The sequence below is a fragment of the Nerophis lumbriciformis genome, linkage group LG09, assembly GCF_033978685.3.
Source record: "Nerophis lumbriciformis linkage group LG09, RoL_Nlum_v2.1, whole genome shotgun sequence".
Lineage (NCBI taxonomy): Eukaryota > Metazoa > Chordata > Actinopteri > Syngnathiformes > Syngnathidae > Nerophis > Nerophis lumbriciformis.
In genome coordinates this window covers 54,585,835-54,604,015 of record NC_084556.2, presented here as the reverse complement: position 1 = coordinate 54,604,015, position 18,181 = coordinate 54,585,835, and the positions used below count along the sequence as shown (strand labels likewise).

The 18,181-nt window shown below is 39.9% G+C and overlaps 1 protein-coding gene across 4 annotated transcripts in view; it reads left to right on the top strand.

Moving 5' to 3' along the window:
* LOC133607848 (rho guanine nucleotide exchange factor TIAM1-like) overlaps positions 1-17,013 on the top strand; it is a 229,047-nt gene extending 212,034 nt beyond the window's left edge. For all 4 annotated transcript variants that reach the window (XM_061962860.2, XM_061962859.2, XM_061962858.2 and 1 more), the window contains 8 exons: positions 1,873-2,052; positions 2,134-2,249; positions 5,625-5,733; positions 9,579-9,634; positions 9,713-9,809; positions 10,069-10,156; positions 13,885-14,057; positions 16,049-17,013. In XM_061962860.2, coding sequence (XP_061818844.1) covers positions 1,873-2,052; positions 2,134-2,249; positions 5,625-5,733; positions 9,579-9,634; positions 9,713-9,809; positions 10,069-10,156; positions 13,885-14,057; positions 16,049-16,566 — 1,337 coding nt within the window. In that variant the 3' untranslated portion in view covers positions 16,567-17,013. The remainder of the gene's footprint in view (positions 1-1,872; positions 2,053-2,133; positions 2,250-5,624; positions 5,734-9,578; positions 9,635-9,712; positions 9,810-10,068; positions 10,157-13,884; positions 14,058-16,048) is intronic.
* Positions 17,014-18,181: the final 1,168 nt, after the last annotated feature.

Here is an 18,181-nt window from a genome sequence, read left to right as displayed (position 1 = left end):
TATTCATCCAACTAGTAGTGATGGTTTATTTACCCAACTCGTAGCCATGGTTTATTCATCCAACTAGTAGTGATGGTTTATTTATCCAACTCGTAGTGATGGTTTATTCACCCAACTAGTAGTGATGGTTTATTCATCCAACTCGTAGTGATGGTTTATTCATCCAACTAGTACTGATGGTTTATTACCCAACTAGTACTGATGGTTTATTTACCAAACTAGTAGTGATGGTGTGTTTACCCAACTAGTAATGATTGGTTGTTTACCCAACTAGTTGTGATAGTTTAGTTATCTGACTAGTAGTGATGGTTTATTTACTCAACTCGTATTAATGTTTTATTCATCCAACTAGTAGTGATGGTATATTACCCAACTAGTAGTGATGGTTTATTTATCCTACTAGTAGTGATGGTATATTACCCAACTAGTAGTGATGGTTTATTTATTCAACGAGTAGTGGTTTATTCATCCAACTAGTAGTGATGGTTTATTTATCCAACTAGAGTGATGGTGTATTATCCAACTAGTAGTGATAGTATATATCCAACTAGTAGTGATGGTTTATTTACCAAACTAGTAGTGATCGTTTATTTACCAAACTAGTAGTGATCATTTAGTTATCTGACTAGTAGTGATGGTTTATTTACTCAACTCGTATTAATGTTTTATTCATCCAACTAGTAGTGATGGTATATTACCCAACTAGTAGTGATGGTTTATTTATCCTACTAGTAGTGATTGTATATTACCCAACTAGTAGTGATGGTTTATTTATTCAACGAGTAGTGGTTTATTCATCCAACTAGTAGTGATGGTTTATTTATCCAACTAGAGTGATGGTGTATTACCCAACTAGTAGTGATAGTATATATCCAACTAGTAGTGATGGTTTATTTACCAAACTAGTAGTGATTGTTTATTTACCAAACTAGTAGTGATGATTTAGTTATCTGACTAGTAATGATGGTTTATTTACTCAACTAGTAGCGATGGTTTATTCATCCAACTCGTAGCGATGGTTTATTTACCCAACCAGTAGCAAGGGCTTATTTACCCAACTAGTAGCGATTGTTTAGTTATCTGACTAGTAGTGATGGTTTATTTATTTATTTGACTAGTAGTAAATGTTTATTTACCCAACTAGTAGTGATTATTTATCATCCAACTAATAGTGGTCTATTTACCCAACTAGTACTGATTGTTTATTTACCAAACTAGTACTGATGGTTTATTTATCCTACTAGTAGTGATGGTTTATTTATTTAACGAGTAGTGGTTTATTCATCCAATGATGGTTTATTCATCCAAATAGAGTGATGGTGTATTACCCAACTAGTAGTGATGGTATATACCCAACTAGTAGTGATGGTTTATTTACCAAACTAGCTGTTATTGTTTATTTACCAAACTAGTAGTGATCGTTTAGTTATCTGACTAGTAGCAATGGTTTATTCATCCAACTTGTAGCGATGGTTTCTTTACACAACCAGTAGCAATGGCTTATTTACCCAACTAGTAGCGATTGTTTAGTTATCTGACTAGTAGTGATGGTTTATTTATTTGACTAGTAGTAAATGATTATTTACCCAACTAGTAGTGATTATTTATTATCCAACTAATAGTGGTTTATTTACCCAACTAGTAGTGATAGTTTATTTACCAAACTAGTACTGGTGGTTTATTTACCCAACTAGTAGTGCGAGTCAATGACTTTGCAACATGACCTATTATTATATTGGAGGTAGATGGCAAGTGGGCAGCAGTCACACGCCACCAGGGTCATGTGGGACTACAAAGTGTCCAGTAACAAGCGTGTCCGCAGCATTGAAGTGGTGTAAGTTCCTTTCTGCCTTTCTTTTTGCGTGTCTTCAGCCAAAAGCGATCCAGACTTCAAGGCCTTCTTGGAGGAGAGGAACCCCAGGCGGCAGCACTCGTCCACACTGGAGTCCTACCTGATCAAGCCCATCCAGCGGGTCCTCAAGTACCCCCTGCTCCTCAGGGAGCTCTTCTCCCTCACAGACCCGGACAGCGACGAGCATTACCACCTGGACGGTGAGCCACACCACTAATAATCCATGACTAGTACTGATAATCCATGACTAGTACTAATAACGGATGTTTCCGTGCCCCCAGTGGCCATGACGGCCATGAACAAAGTGGCCAGTCACATCAACGACATGCAGAAAGTTCACGAGGAGTACGGCGCCGTCTTTGACCAGCTCATCAACGACCAGACCTCGGACAAGAAAGTAGGTCATGGCTAGTGTTTGCAGTTAAAAGCCAGACTCAACTCTACCAGTGTGGTTAATAACAAAAGTCTATTTTTAATATGACATGCAGTTCCATTCCAAGACATTAGATGGCAGCACTGTACATGCTACCTCTGCATGTTGTCTAACTAGAGTTGCTTTTTTGTAATGTTGCGCCCTACAAAGTGTTTGTACTGCAAGTACTATACTTATTACACACCAGCTGTTTGGTCGGAACTTTCATCTTAGTTGTATTTTTTTTCATGACCAACTTATTGCCATGAATAATCGCTAATGCTAGTCAGTAGCCTATAGGGTACAGAACCCACCGCGACCTCGAAAGGGACAAGCGGTACAAAATGGATGGATGGATGGTCAGTAGCCTGTGAATCAAGTGTAAAGTATTTTTATTTTATTATTATTATGTATTAAGTGTAGTTGCACTTCCAAGACATTAGATGGCAGCACTGTACACGCTACCTGTGCATGTTGTCTAACTAAGAAGTAGCTTTTTTTGTAATGTTGCGCCCTACAAAGTGTTTGTACTGCAAGTACTATACTTAGTACACACCAGATGTTTGGTCGTAACATTCATCTTAGTTGTATTTTTTTTCATGACCAACTTATTGCCATGTAAAATCGCTAATGTTGTCTAACTAGGAAGTAGCTTTTTTTGCAATGTTGTGCCCTACAAAGTGTTTGTACTGCAAGTACTATACTTATTACACAATAGCTGTTTGGTCGTAACATTCATCTTAGTTGTATTTTGTCATGACTAAATTATCGCCATGTAAAATTGCTAATGTTGTCTAACTAGGAGGTAACTTTTTTTTTTAAATTAATTAAAAAAAAATTTTTTTTTTGCAATGTTGTGCCCTACAAAGTGTTTGTACTGCAAGTACTATACATATTACACACCGGCTGTTTGGTCGTAACATTCATTTTAGTTGTATTTTGTCATGACCAACTTATTGCCATGTAAAATCGCTAATGTTGTCTAACTAGGAAGTAGCTTTTTTTGCAATGTTGCGCCCTACAAAGTGTTTGTACTGCAAGTACTATACTTATTACACAATAGCTGTTTGGTCGTAACATTTATCTTAGTTGTATTTTGTCATGACTAAATTATCGCCATGTAAAATTGCTAATGTTGTCTAACTAGGAAGTAACTTTTTTTTTTTAATTAATTAATTATTATTATTATTTTTTTTTTTGCAATGTTGTGCCCTACAAAGTGTTTGTACTGCAAGTACTATACTTATTACACACCGGCTGTTTGGTCGTAACATTAATCTTAGTTGTATTTTGTCATGACCAAATTATCGCCATGTAAAATTGCTAATGTTGTCTAATTAGGAAGTAGGTTTTTTTTTTTTTTTTTTGCAATGTTGCGCCTTACAAAGTGTTTGTACTGCAAGTACTATACATATTACACACCAGCTGTTTGGTCGTAACATTCATCTTAGTTGTATTTTGTCATGACCAAATTATCGCCATGTAAAATTGCTAATGTTGTCTTAACTAGGAAGTAGGTTTTTTTTTTGTTTTTTTTGCAATGTTGCGCCCTACAAAGTGTTTGTACTGTAAGTACTATACTTATTACACACCAGCTCTTTGGTCGTAACATTCATCTTAGTTGCATTTTGTCATGACCAAATTATCGCCATGTAAAATTGCTAATGTTGTCTAATTAGGAAGTCGTTTTTTTTGTTTTTATTTGCAATGTTGTGCCCTACAAAGTGTTTGTACTGCAAGTACTATACTTATTACACACCGGCTGTTTGGTCGTAACATTCATTTTAGTTGTATTTTGTCATGACCAAATTATCGCCATGTAAAATCGCTAATGTTGTCTAACTAGGAAGTAGCTTTTTTTGCGATGTTGTACAAAGTGTGTGTACTGCAAGTACTATACTTAGTACACACCAGCTGTCTGGTCGTAACGTTCATCTTAGTGGTATTTTTTTTTCATGACCAACTTATTGCCATGTAAAATCGCTAATGTTGTCTAACTAGGAAGTAGCTTTTTTTGCAATGTTGCGCCCTACAAAGCGTTTGTACTGCAAGTACCATACTTAGTGCACCCCGGCTGTTTGGTCGCAACATTTCATCTTAGTGGTCTTTTCTTTTCATGACCAACTTATTGCCATGTAAAATCGCTAATGTTGTCTAACTAGGAAGTAGCTTTTTTTGCAATGTTACGCCCTACAAAGGGTTTGTACTGCAAGTACTATACTTAGTACACACCAGCTGTTTGGTCGTAACGTTCATCTGAGTGGTATTTTTTTTTCATGACCAACTTATTGCCATGTAAAATCGCTAATTTTGTCTAACTAGGAAGTAGCTTTTTTTTTTTGCAATGTTGTGCCCGACAAAGTGTTTGTACTGCAAGTACTATACTTAGTACACACCAGCTGTTTGGTCGCAACATTCATCTTAGTGGTATTTTTTTTTCATGACCAACTTATTGCCATGTAAAATTGCTAATGTTGTCTAACTAGGAAGTAGCTTTTTTTTTTTGCAATGTTGTGCCCGACAAAGTATTTGTACTGCAAGTACTATACTTAGTACACACCAGCTGTCTGGTCGCAACATTCATCTTAGTGGTATTTTTTTTTCATGACCAACTTATTGCCATGTAAAATCGCTAATGTTGTCTAACTAGGAAGTAGCTTTTTTTGCAATGTTGCGCCCTACAAAGTGTTTGCACTGCAAGTACTATACTTATTACACACCAGCTGTTTGGTCGTAACATTTCATCTTAATGGTATTTTTTTTTTCATGACCAACTTATTGCCATGTAAAATCGCTAATGTTGTCTAACTAGGAAGTAGCTTTTTTTGCAATGTTGCGCCCTACAAAGTGTTTGCACTGCAAGTACTATACTTATTACACACCAGCTGTTTGGTCGTAACATTTCATCTTAATTGTATTTTTTTTTTCATGACAAACTTATTGCCATGTAAAATCGCTAATGTTGTAATACTTGGAAGTAGCTTTCTCCATGAGGATAAATGTGTCATGTTGCGCCCTACAAAGTGTTTACACTGCAAGTATTGTACTGTAGCTGTTTGATCCTAACGTTCGTTTTAGTTGTAGTTTTCATTAGCAACTTCGGTCAGCGTTGGGATTGCCATGTAAAATCGCTGATGCTAATTGGATAGCATCAAGCTAGCGCACTTTGAGATGTGACGAGTTTGCAACCGGTTGTGGCGTCAAGGTATCGAAACACGTCACCGTTTTTTGATTTTATGTGACTTGAATACCCGGTAGTACCCACATAGTCGGGTGTGCGCCAATAAAAGTACCCAATGGAGTACCTGTCCTTTGTGCTATCATGGTTCTGGTTTGTTGTGACCGGCTTCTTCCCGCCAGGTGGCAGACCTCTCCATGGGAGACCTGCTGCTGCACTCCAGTGTGGTGTGGCTCAACCCCCCTACCACTCTGGCCAAGAGCAAGAAAGACCCTGACTTGGCTGCTTTTGGTGAGTAGAAACACCTTCTAGTACCTTCTAGCATGCTAACTTTTTCAACCAATTTTACCGCCATATACCTCAGTCCTAACTTGGCATGCTATCATGCTACCTTTAGCATGCTAACTTTTTTAACCAATTTTGCCGCGGAACACTTCAGTCCTAACTTGGTATGTTACATATGCTAACTGTTGGCATGCTATCATGCTACCTTTAGCATGCTAACTTTTTAAACCAATTTTACCGCAGTACACCTCAGTCCTAACTTGGTACGTTACATATGCTAACTGTTGAAATGCTACCTCTAGCATGCTAACTTTTTGAACCAATTTTACCGCCATATACCTCAGTCCTAACTTGGTATGTTACATATGCTAACTGTTAGCATGCTGTCATGCTACCTCTAGCATGCTAACTTTTTTAACCAATTTTGCCGCGGAATACCTCAGTCCTAACTTGGTACGTTACATGTTAATTTTTTTTTAATTTAAAAAAAAAATTTTTTTTTTACATATGTTAACTGTTGGCATGCTATCATGCTACCTCTAGCATGCTAACTTTTTTTTTTTTTTTTACCAATTTTGCCGCGGAACACCTCAGTCCTAACTTGGCATGCTATCATGCTACCTCTAGCATGCTAACTCTTTTAACCAATTTTAGCGCCGTACACCTCAGTCCTAACTTGGTACGTTACATATGCTAACTGTTGGCATGCTATCATGCTACTTCTAGCATGCTAACTTTTTTTCTTTTTTTTTACCAATTTTGCCGCGGAACACCTCAGTCCTAACTTGGCATGCTATCATGCTACCTTTAGCATGCTAACTCTTTTAACCAATTTTAGCGCCGTACACCTCAGTCCTCACTTGGTACGTTACATATGCTAACTGTTGGCATGCTAACATGCTACTTCTAGCATGCTAACTTTTTTAACCAATTTTGCCGCGGAACACCTCAGTCCTAACTTGGTATGTTACATATGCTAACTGTTAGCATGCTATAATTAGCATGTTAGCATGCCAACTTTTTGAACCAATTTTGCCGCGGAACACCTCAGTCCTAACTTGGTACGTTACATATGTTAATTATTATTATTATTATTATTTATTTTTTTACATATGTTTACTATCATGCTATCATGCTACCTCTAGCATGCTAACTTTTTTTTAAATTTTTTTACCAATTTTGCCGCGAAACACCTCAGTCCTAACTTGGCATGCTATCATGCTACCTCTAGCATGCTAACACTTTTAACCAATTGTAGCGCCGTACACCTCAGTCCTAACTTGGTACGTTACATATGCTAACTGTTGGCATGCTAACATGCTACTTCTAGCATGCTAACTTTTTTAACCAATTTTTCCGCGGAACACCTCAGTCCTAACTTGGTATGTTACATGTTAATTTTTATTTATTTATTTTTTTTACATATGTTAACTGTTGGCATGCTATCATGCTACCTCTAGCATGCTAACTTTTTTTTTTTTTTTTTTTTTTACCAATTTTGCCGCGAAACACCTCAGTCCTAACTTGGCATGCTATCATGCTACCTCTAGCATGCTAACTCTTTTAGCCAATTTTAGCGCCGTACACCTCAGTCCTAACTTGGTACGTTACATATGTTAACTATTAGCATGCTATCATGCTACCTCTAGCATGCTAACTTTTTTTCTTTTTTTTTTTTACCAATTTTGCCGCGAAACACCTCAGTCCTAACTTGGCATGCTATCATGCTACCTCTAGCATGCTAACACTTTTAACCAATTTTAGCGCCGTACACCTCAGTCCTAACTTGGTACGTTACATATGCTAACTGTTGGCATGCTAACATGCCACTTCCAGCATGCTAACTTTTTTAACCAATTTTGCCGCGGAACACCTCAGTCCTAACTTGGTATGTTACATATGCTAACTGTTAGCATGCTATAATTAGCATGTTAGCATGCCAACTTTTTGAACCAATTTTGCCGCGGAACACCTCAGTCCTAACTTGGTACGTTACATATGTTAATTATTATTATTATTTTATTTTTTTACATATGTTAACTATCATGCTATCATGCTACCTCTAGCATGCTAACTTTTTTTTTTAATTTATTTATTTTTTATTTTTTTACCAATTTTGCCGCGAAACACCTCAGTCCTAACTTGGCATGCTATCATGCTACCTCTAGCATGCTAACACTTTTAACAAATTTTAGCGCCGTACACCTCAGTCCTAACTTGGTACGTTACATATGCTAACTGTTGGTATGCTAACATGCTACTTCTAGCATGCTAACTTTTTCAACCAATTTTAACGCCGTACACCTCAGTCCTAACTTGGTATGTTACATATGCTAACTGTTGGCATGCTACCTTCTAACATGCTAACTTTTTTAACCAATTTTTCTGCGGAACACCTCAGTCCTAACTTGGTACGTTACATATGCCAACTGTTGGCATGCTAACATGCTACTTCTAGCATGCTAACTTTTTTAACCAATTTTGCCGCGGAACACCTCAGTCCTAGCTTGGTACGTTACCTGTTAATTCTTTTAATTTTAATTTTTAATTTTATTTTTTTACATATGTTAACTGTTGGCATGCTATCATGCTACCTCTAGCATGCTAATTTTTAAATTTTTTTTTTTTTTTTTACCAATTTTGCCGCGGAACACCTCAGTCCTAACTTGGCATGCTATCATGCTACCTCTAGCATGCTAACACTTTTAACCAATTTTAGCGCCGTACACCTCAGTCCTAACTTGGTACGTTACATATGCTAACTGTTGGCATGCTAACATGCTACTTCTAGCATGCTAACTTTTTTAACCAATTTTGCCGCGGAACACCTCAGTCCTAACTTGGTACGTTACATATGTTAATTTTTAATTTTTTTATTTTTATTTTTATTTTTTTTACATATGTTAACTGTTGGCATGCTATCATGCTACCTCTAGCATGCTAACTTTTTTTTTTACCAATTTTGCCGCGAAACACCTCAGTCCTAACTTGGCATGCTACCTCTAGCATGCTAACTCTTTTAACCAATTTTAGCGCCGTACACCTCAGTCCTAACTTGGTACGTTACATATGTTAACAATTAGCATGCTATCATGCTACCTCTAGCATGCTAATAACTTTTTAAACCAATTTTAGCGCCGTACACCTCAGTCCTAACTTGGTAACTGTTGGCATGCTAACATGCTACTTCTAGCATGCTAACTTTTTTAACCAATTTTGCCGCGGAACACCTCAGTCCTAACTTGGTACGTTACGTGTTAAATTTATTTTATTTTATTTTATTTTATTATTTTTTTACATATGTTAACTGTTGGCATGCTATCATGCAACCTCTAGCATGCTAACTTTTTTTTTTTTTTTTTTTTTACCAATTTTGCCGCGAAACACCTCATTCCTAACTTGGCATGCTATCATGCTACCTCTAGCATGCTAACTCTTTTAACCAATTTTAGCGCCGTACACCTCAGTCCTAACTTGGTACGTTACATATGTTAACCATTAGCATGCTAACTTTATTTTTTTTACCAGTCTTAACTTGGTACGTTACATATGCTAACTGTTGGCATGCTATCATGCTACCTCTAGCATGCTAATTATTTATTTTTTTCCCCAATTTTTCCGCGGAACACCTCAGTCCTAACTTGGTATGGTCAATATGCTAACTGTTAGCGTGCTAACTGTTAGCATGCTAACGATTATCATGCTAAAAATAACATAATTTTCTGTTTGACTCGTTTGACTTGATCAAACATTTCCTAGCGTTCCGCATGACCAAATAAAAGCTGGTATGATATCGTACTGATATCGTATGAGCAAGTATCACTTCAGCTTTCTTGCCTTTTCTCCCGCAGTCTTCAAAGCAGCGCTGGTGTTGGTGTACAAAGACTCCTCCAAGCACCGCAAGAGAGTGAGTAGCGAGGGTGTGCCCCCTGCTGGCGTGTCCGTGTACTGCATGTCGCTCACCAGTCTTCTCCTCCCCCCCCAGGGTGGATCTCACCGAGCGTCGGTGAGCGACGACAAGGATCCCATACGCTTCCGTCACATGATCGCCACAGACTCCCTGCAAGTCCGCGCCTTAGCAAGTACGTCCATGACTTACATGCTAACATTAGTATGCTAAAGTTGTTGGCTAAAAATCAAAAGTTATAATTCTAATGTTAGCATGATAGCATCGAATGCTATCATGCTAACATGCTAATGTTAGCATGCTAACATTAGCATTAAAACAGTGGATATATGTCTAGGAATCTCCGAAATGTTTCTCTTCCGAACGTTGCAACAATTAGCAAAGAAATAAATGGCGGCCAATTTTTTGTTTTCTCGTTTGTTGCTGCGTTGCAGACTCCGAAGACTCGTCCGTGTGTGAGATCCTGCACACCAGGTCAGAATCCGAGGGACGACCCGAACGAGCTTTCCAGTTGTGCTGCAGGTGTCTACTTCATTTTTCTTTTTTACATTGGTGTTAGCATAGCATACTTAGTGGCGCTTATTTGACCAGTTTAGTGTAATGTAGACTAGCTTAAACTAGCGTAGCTTACATTTGTGTTAGCATAGCATACTTAGCGGCGCTTATTTGACCAGTTTAGCGTAATGTAAACTAGCTTAAACTAGCATAGCTTACATTACTGTTAGCATAGCATACTTAGCGGCGCTTATTTGACCAGTTTAGTGTAATGTAGACTAGCTTAAACTAGCGTAGCTTACATTTGTGTTAGCATAGCATACTTAGCGGCGCTTATTTGACCAGTTTAGCGTAATGTAAACTAGCTTAAACTAGCATAGCTTACATTACTGTTAGCATAGCATACTTAGCGGCGCTTATTTGACCAGTTTAGTGTAATGTAGACTAGCTTAAACTAGCGTAGCTCACGTTAGTGTTAGCATAGCATACTTAGCGGCGCTTATTTGACCAGTTTAGCGTAATGTAAACCAGCTTAAACTAGCGTAGCTTACATTACTGTTAGCATAGCATTCTTAGCGGTGCTTATTTGACCAGTTTAGTGTAATGTAGACTAGCTTAAAATAGCGTAGCTTACATTACAGTTAGCATAGCATACTTAGCGGCGCTTATTTGACCAGTTTAGTGTAATGTAGACTAGCTTAAACTAGCGTAGCTTACGTTAGTGTTAGCATAGCATGCTTAGCGGCGCGTATTTGACCAGTTTAGCGTAATGTAAACTAGCTTAAACTAGCATAGCTTACATTACTGTTAGCATAGCATACTTAGTGGCGCTTATTTGACCCGTTTAGTGTAATGTAGACTAGCTTAAACTAGCGTAGCTTACGTTAGTGTTACCATAGCATACTTAGTGACGCTTATTTGACCAGTTTAGTGTAATGTAAACTAGCTTAAACTAGCATAGCTTACATTACTGTTAGCATAGCATACTTAGTGGCGCTTATTTGACCAGTTTAGTGTAATGTAGACTAGCTTAAACTAGCGTAGCTTACATTAGTGTTAGCATAGCATACTTAGTGGCGCTTATTTGACCAGTTTAGTGTAAGGTAGCCTAGCTTAAACTAGCGTAGCTTACGTTAGTGTTAGCATAGCATACTTAGTGACGTTTATTTGACCAGTTTAGTATAATGTAGTCTAGCTTAGTTTAACACAATGCTTAGTTCAATGTAGCGCAGTCAAGTGAAACTTAGCTCTGCTTAGTCTACTGTTTCTTATTTACCAGTTTAGTTAATGTAGCATAGCTTAACGTAGCATAGTGTAGCTAGCTTATCTTAACGTAGCTTAGGGTAGCTAGCTTATCTAAACGTAGCGTAGTGTAGCTAGCTTATCTTTACGTAGCTTAGTGTAGCTAGCTTATCGTAATGTAGCTTAGTGTAGCTATCTTATCTTAACGTAGCTTAGTGTAGCTAGCTTATTTTAACTTAGCTTAGTGTAGCTATGTTATTTTAAAGTGGATTAGTCTAGCTATGTTTTGGACACTCGGGTGAAGAGAGGGGCGGAGCTTTCTACCGATCACCACCTGGTGGTGAATTAGCTCCGATGGTGGGGGAGGATGCCGGACAGACCTGGCAGGCCCAAACGCAGGGTGAGGGTCTGCTGGGAACGTCTGGCAGAGTCTCCTGTCAGAGATAGTTTCAATTCCCACCTCCGGAAGAACTTTGAACACGTCACGAGGGAGGTGCTGGACATTGAGTCCAAGTGGACTATGTTCTATTGTCGAGGCGGCTGATTGGAGCTGTGGCCGCAAGGTAGTTGGTGCCTGTAATCCTAGAACCCGTTGGTGGACACCGGCGGTGAGGGATGCCGTCAAGCTGAAGAAGGAGTCCTATCGGGTCCTTTTGGCTCATAGGACTCCAGAGGCAGCAGACAGGTACCGACAGGCCAAGCGGTGTGCGGCTTTAGCGGTCGCGGAGGCAAAAACTCGGACATGGGAGGAGTTTGGGAAAGTCATGGAAAACGACTTCCAGACGGCTTCGAAGCAATCCGCCGCCTCAGGAAGGGGAAGCAGTGCAGTGTCAACACCGTGTATGGTGAGGATGGTGTTCTGCTGACCTCGACTGCGGATGTTGTGGATCGGTGGAGGGAATACTTAGAAAACCTCCTCAATCCCACCAACACGTCTTCCTACGAGGAAGCAGTGCCTGGGGAATCTGTGGTGGGCTCTCCTATTTCTGGGGCTGAAGTTGCTGAGGTAGTTAAAAAGCTCCTCGGTGGCAAGGCCCCGGGGGTGGATGAGATCTGCCCAGAGTTCCTTAAGGCTCTGGATGCTGTGGGCTGTCTTGGTTGACAAGACTCTGCAACATCACATGGACATCGGGGGGCGGTACCTCTGGATTGGCAGACCGGGGTGGTGGTTCCTCTCTTTAAGAAGGGGAACCGGAGGGTGTGTTTCAACTATCGTGGGATCACACTCATCAGCCTTCCCGGTAAGGTCTATTCAGGTGTACTGGAGAAGAGGCTACACCGGATAGTCGAACCTCGGATTCAGGAGGAACAGTGTGGTTTTCGTCGTGGAACGGTAGACCAGCTCTATACTCTCGGCAGGGTCCTTAAGGGTGCATGGGAGTTTGCCCAACCAGTCTACATGTGCTTTGTGGACTTGGAGAAGGCATTCCACCGTGTCCCCCGGGAAATCCTGTGGGGAGTGCTCAGAGATTATGGGGTATCGGACTGTCTGATTGTGGCGGTCCGCTCCCTGTATGATCAGTTGTCAGAGCTTGGTCCGCATTGCCGGCAGTAAGTCGGACCCGTTTCCGGTGAGGGTTGGACTCCGCCAAGGCTGCCCTTTGTCACCCATTCTGTTCATAACTTTTATGGACAGAATTTCTAGGCGCAGTCAAGGCGTTGAGGGGATCCGGTTTGGTGGCTGCAGGATTAGGTCTCTGCTTTTTGCAGATGATGTGGTCCTGATGGCTTCAACTGGCCAGGATCTTCAGCTCTCACTGGATCGGTTCGCAGCCGAGTGTGAAGCAACTGGGATGAGAATCAGCACCTCCAAGTCCGAGTCCATGGTTCTCGCCCGGAAAAGGGTGGAGTGCCATCTCCAAGTTGGGGAGGAGATCTTGCCCCAAGTGGAGGAGTTCAAGTACCTCGGAGTCTTGTTCACGAGTGAGGGAAGAGTGGATCGTGAGATGGACAGGCGTCTTCAGTAATGCGGACGCTGTATTGATCCGTTGTGGTGAAGAAGGAGCTGAGCCGGAAGGCAAAGCTCTCAATTTACCGGTTGATCTACGTTCCCATCCTCACCTATGGTCATGAGCTTTGGCTTATGACCGAAAGGACAAGATCACGGGTACAAGCGGCCCAAATGAGTTTCCTCCGCCGGGTGGCGGGGCTCTCCCTTAGAGATAGGGTGAGAAGCTCTGTCATCCGGGAGGAGCTCAAAGTAAAGCCGCTGCTCCTCCACATGGAGAGGAGCCAGATGAGGTGGTTCGGGCATCTGGTCAGGATGCCACCCGAACGCCTCCCTAGGGAGGTGTTTAGGGCACATCCAACCGGCAGGAGGCCGCGGGGAAGACCCAGGACACGTTGGGAAGACTATGTCTCCCGGCTGGCCTGGGAACGCCTCGGGATCCCCCGGGAAGAGCTGGACGAAGTGGCTGGGGAGAGGGAAGTCATAACATAATTTAGCATCTTAAAGTAGTGTATGTTAAAGTCATGTATGAGCATTAAGGTTGCATCTGGTGTCTTCCCGCCAGTTCCCCAGAGAGCAAGAAGGAGCTGCTGAAGGCGGTCCACTGCATCCTGAGGGAGAAACAACGCCGGCAGCTCCTGAAGAGCCAGTCTCTGCCTCTCAGCCAGCAGTACGTCCCCTTTGGGGGCAAGAGGCTCTGCGCCCTCAAGGGGTCTCGGCCCACCATGAACAGAGCAGGTGACCACACACATGCTAACATGACATTTGAACATCAGGCTAGGTTAGCAACATTAGCATAGCTATGTGAGCTACATACTAACATTACATTTTAACATCATGTTAGGTTAGCAACATTAGCATATCTGTTTGAGTTACATGCTAACATTACATTTTAACATCAGGCTAGGTTAGCAACACTAGCATAGCTATGTGAGTTACATGCTAAAATGACATTTTAACATCATGCTAGGTTAGCAACATTAGCATAGCTATGTGAGCTACATGCTAACATCACATTTTAACATCATGCTGGGATAGTAACACGTGCACAGCTATGAGTTACATGCTTACATGGCATTTTAGCATAATGCTAGGTTAGCAACATTAGCATAGTTAAATGCTAACATTACATTTTAGCATCATGTTAGGTTAGCAACATTAGCATATCTATTTGAGTTACATGCTAACATTACATTTTAATATCATGCTAGGTTAGCAACATTAGCATAGCTATGTGAGTTACATGCTAACATTACATTTTAACATCATGTTAGGTTAGCAACATTAGCATAGCTATGTGAGTTACATGCTAACATTACATTTTAACATCATGTTAGGTTAGCAACATTAGCATATCTGTTTGAGTTACATGCTAACATTACATTTTAACATCAGGCTAGGTTAGCAACATTAGCATAGCTATGTGAGTTACATGCTAACATTACATTTTAACATCAGGCTAGGTTAGCAACATTAGCATATCTATTTGAGTTACATGCTAACATTACATTTTAACATCAGGCTAGGTTAGCAACATTAGCATAGCTATGTGAGTTACATGCTAACATTATATTAGCATTATATTTTAACATCATGTTAGGTTAGCAACATTAGCATATCTATTTGAGTTACATGCTAACATTACATTTTAACATCAGGCTAGGTTAGCAACATTAGCATAGCTATGTGAGTTACATGCTAGCATTACATTTTAACATGTTAGGTTAGCAACATTAGCATATCTATTTGAGTTACATGCTAACATTACATTTTAACATCATGCTAGGTTAGCAACATTAGCATAGCTATGTGAGTTACATGCTAACATTACATTTTAACATCATGTTAAGTTAGCAACATTAGCATAGCTATGTGAGCTACATGCTAACATCACATTTTAACATCATGCTAGCTTAACAATATTAGCATAGCTATGTGAGCTACATGCTAATATTGCATTTTAGCATCATGCTAGGTTAGCAACATTAGCATAGCTATGTGAGTTACATGCTAACATGACATTTTAACATCATGTTAGGTTAGCAACATTAACATAGCTACATGCTAACATTACATTTTTAGCATCATGCTAGGTTAGCAACATTAGCATAGCTACATGCTAACATTGCATTTTAGCATCATGCTAGGTTAGTACCATTAGCATCATGCTAGGTTAGTAACATTAGCACAGCTACATGCTAACATTGCATTTTGGCATCATGCTAGGTTAGCAACATTAACATAGCTCCATGCTAACATTGAATTTTAGCATCATGCTAGGTTAGCAACATTAGCACAGCTACATGCTAACATTGCATTTTAGCATCATACTAGGTTAGCAACATTAACATAGCTCCATGCTAACATTGCATTTTAGCATCATACTAGGTTGGCAACATTAACATAACTCCATGCTAACATTGCATTTTAGCATCATACTAGGTTGGCAACATTAACATAGCTCCATGCTAACATGACATTTTAGCATCATGTTAGGTTTGCAACATTAGCATAGCTCTATGCTAACAAGGCATTTTAGCATCATGCGAGGTTAGCAACATTAGCATAGCTACATGCTAACATTACATTTTAGCATCATGTTATATTAGCACACTCACTGAAGAAAGGATCAAACTTCCATCGCCCACGTCCGGAATATTTGGCATTTGAGATCAATTTCAAGACGTGTAGCAAAGCCTTCCATTGACGCAGGTGTGGCTTCTCTGCAGCGTCGGCTCCTTCGCGCACGTTGCCCCGCAGGAAGTTGGTCCGCAAGCGCTTCACCATCGACACGGACTTGGCCTTCCACGGCAACAACGCCGCCGCCGACCCCGACTGTGACTCCGCCCACCAGACGTCCCAGCATGCACCTGCGCACGCCAACGACACGGACCGCTGGGTGGAGGAGCAGTTCGACCTGGCTCGCTACGACCGCCGCCACGATGGCGCCAAGGTGAAGGAGACGGACATCCTCAGCGACGACGACGACTACTGCAAGTCCGTCAGGGCGGCGGCGCTCCAACCTCAGGACCTGCGTCTGGACGCCCTGGAGATAGACGGCGGGGAGGGGCGGAGCCGGGACCCCGACGGACAAGGGCGGACGGGAGGCGGGGTCACGCAGGACGACGCCCCCGAGCGACTGGCTCGCTGCGCCACGCCCACCCTGAAGGTGGCGCCACTCAAACCTTGTGCGGCCGCCAACCAGGACCCCGTGGTGGTGTGGGTGCGCAGGGACGACATCTTCTGACGTGTGTGTGTGCGTGTGTGTGTGTGCGTGTGCGTGTGTGTGTGTGTGTGTCGCGTACAGCACACACTGGCCAGTTGATTAGGTACACCTCCAAGGCTCCACTCTGTCCCTCCGTGAGGACCACGGTGATGCGTTCAAGTTCAGCCCGTTCATTCGGACTCATGGGGTCAAAGGTCACGTGCGGCACGCCGTCTGAGGTCAAAGTTCATCATCGGGATCGCTCGACCTTTTTTGTTTGTTTGAGTCGCGGCGTCGTAAAGAAGTGATGTCATGGCCAAAATATTAGGAACACCCTCTTTGAACATCACGTCTGTTTTTTTTATAAATCATTCCCGACTAAATGCCTTTTTTCAAATCATTGTTATTTTAAAGAATCATACCGAACTAAATGTCCTTTTTCAAATCAAATGTCATTTTCAGGAATCATACCCAACTAAATGTCTTTTTTTTAAAATTACATTCAACAAAATGTCTTTTATATATCATACCCGACCAAATGTTATTTTAAAGAATCATACCCGACTATATATATATATTTTTTAATTATTATATTGGACTAAATGACTTCTTTTTTTTAACTACTCGACCAAATGTTATTTTGAAAAATCATAACCGACTAAATGTTTTGGAGAAAATCATACCCAACTAAATGTCTTTTTTTTTAAATTACACTCAACGAAATGTTGCGTAGTTAAAAAAAAGAAGACATTTAGTCCAATATAATAATAAAAAAAAAATATATATATATATATATATATATAGTCTTATGTTCTTTAAAATAACATTTGGTCGGCTATGATGTCTTTTATACATCATAGCCGACCAAATATTATTTTAAAGAATCATACCCGACTATACATATAGTTTTAATTATTATACTGGACTAAATGTCTTTTTTTTTTTTTTTTTTTTTTAACTACTCGACCAAATGTTATTTTGAAAAATCATACTGGACTAAATGTCTTGGAAAAAATCATACCCAACTAAATGTGTTTTTAAAAAATTACGTATATATACCATACCCGACCAAATGTTATTTTAAAGAATCATACCCAACTAAATGTTTTTATTTTATTTTATTATTATACTGGACTAAATGTCTTTTTTTTTTTTTTAACTACTCGACCAAATGCTATTTTAAAGAATCATACCTGACTAATTTATTTTCTTTTTTTAACATACTGGACTAAATGTCTTTTTTTTTTTTAACTACTTGACCAAATGTTATTTTGAAAAATCATAACCGACTAAATGTTTTGGAGAAAATCATACCCAACTAAATGTCTTTTTTTTTAAATTACACTCAACGAAATGTTGCGTAGTTAAAAAAAAGAAGACATTTAGTCCAATATGATAATTAAAAATATATATATATAGTCGGGTATGATTCTTTAAAATAACATTTGGTCGGCTATGATGTATAAAAGACATCATAGCCGACCAAATATTATTTTAAAGAATCATACCCGACTATATATATATTTTTAATTATTATACTGGACTAAATGTCTTTTTTTTTTTTTTTAACTACTCGACCAAATGTTATTTTGAAAAATCATACTGGACTAAATGTCTTGGAAAAAAATCATACCCAACTAAATGTGTTTAAAAAAAA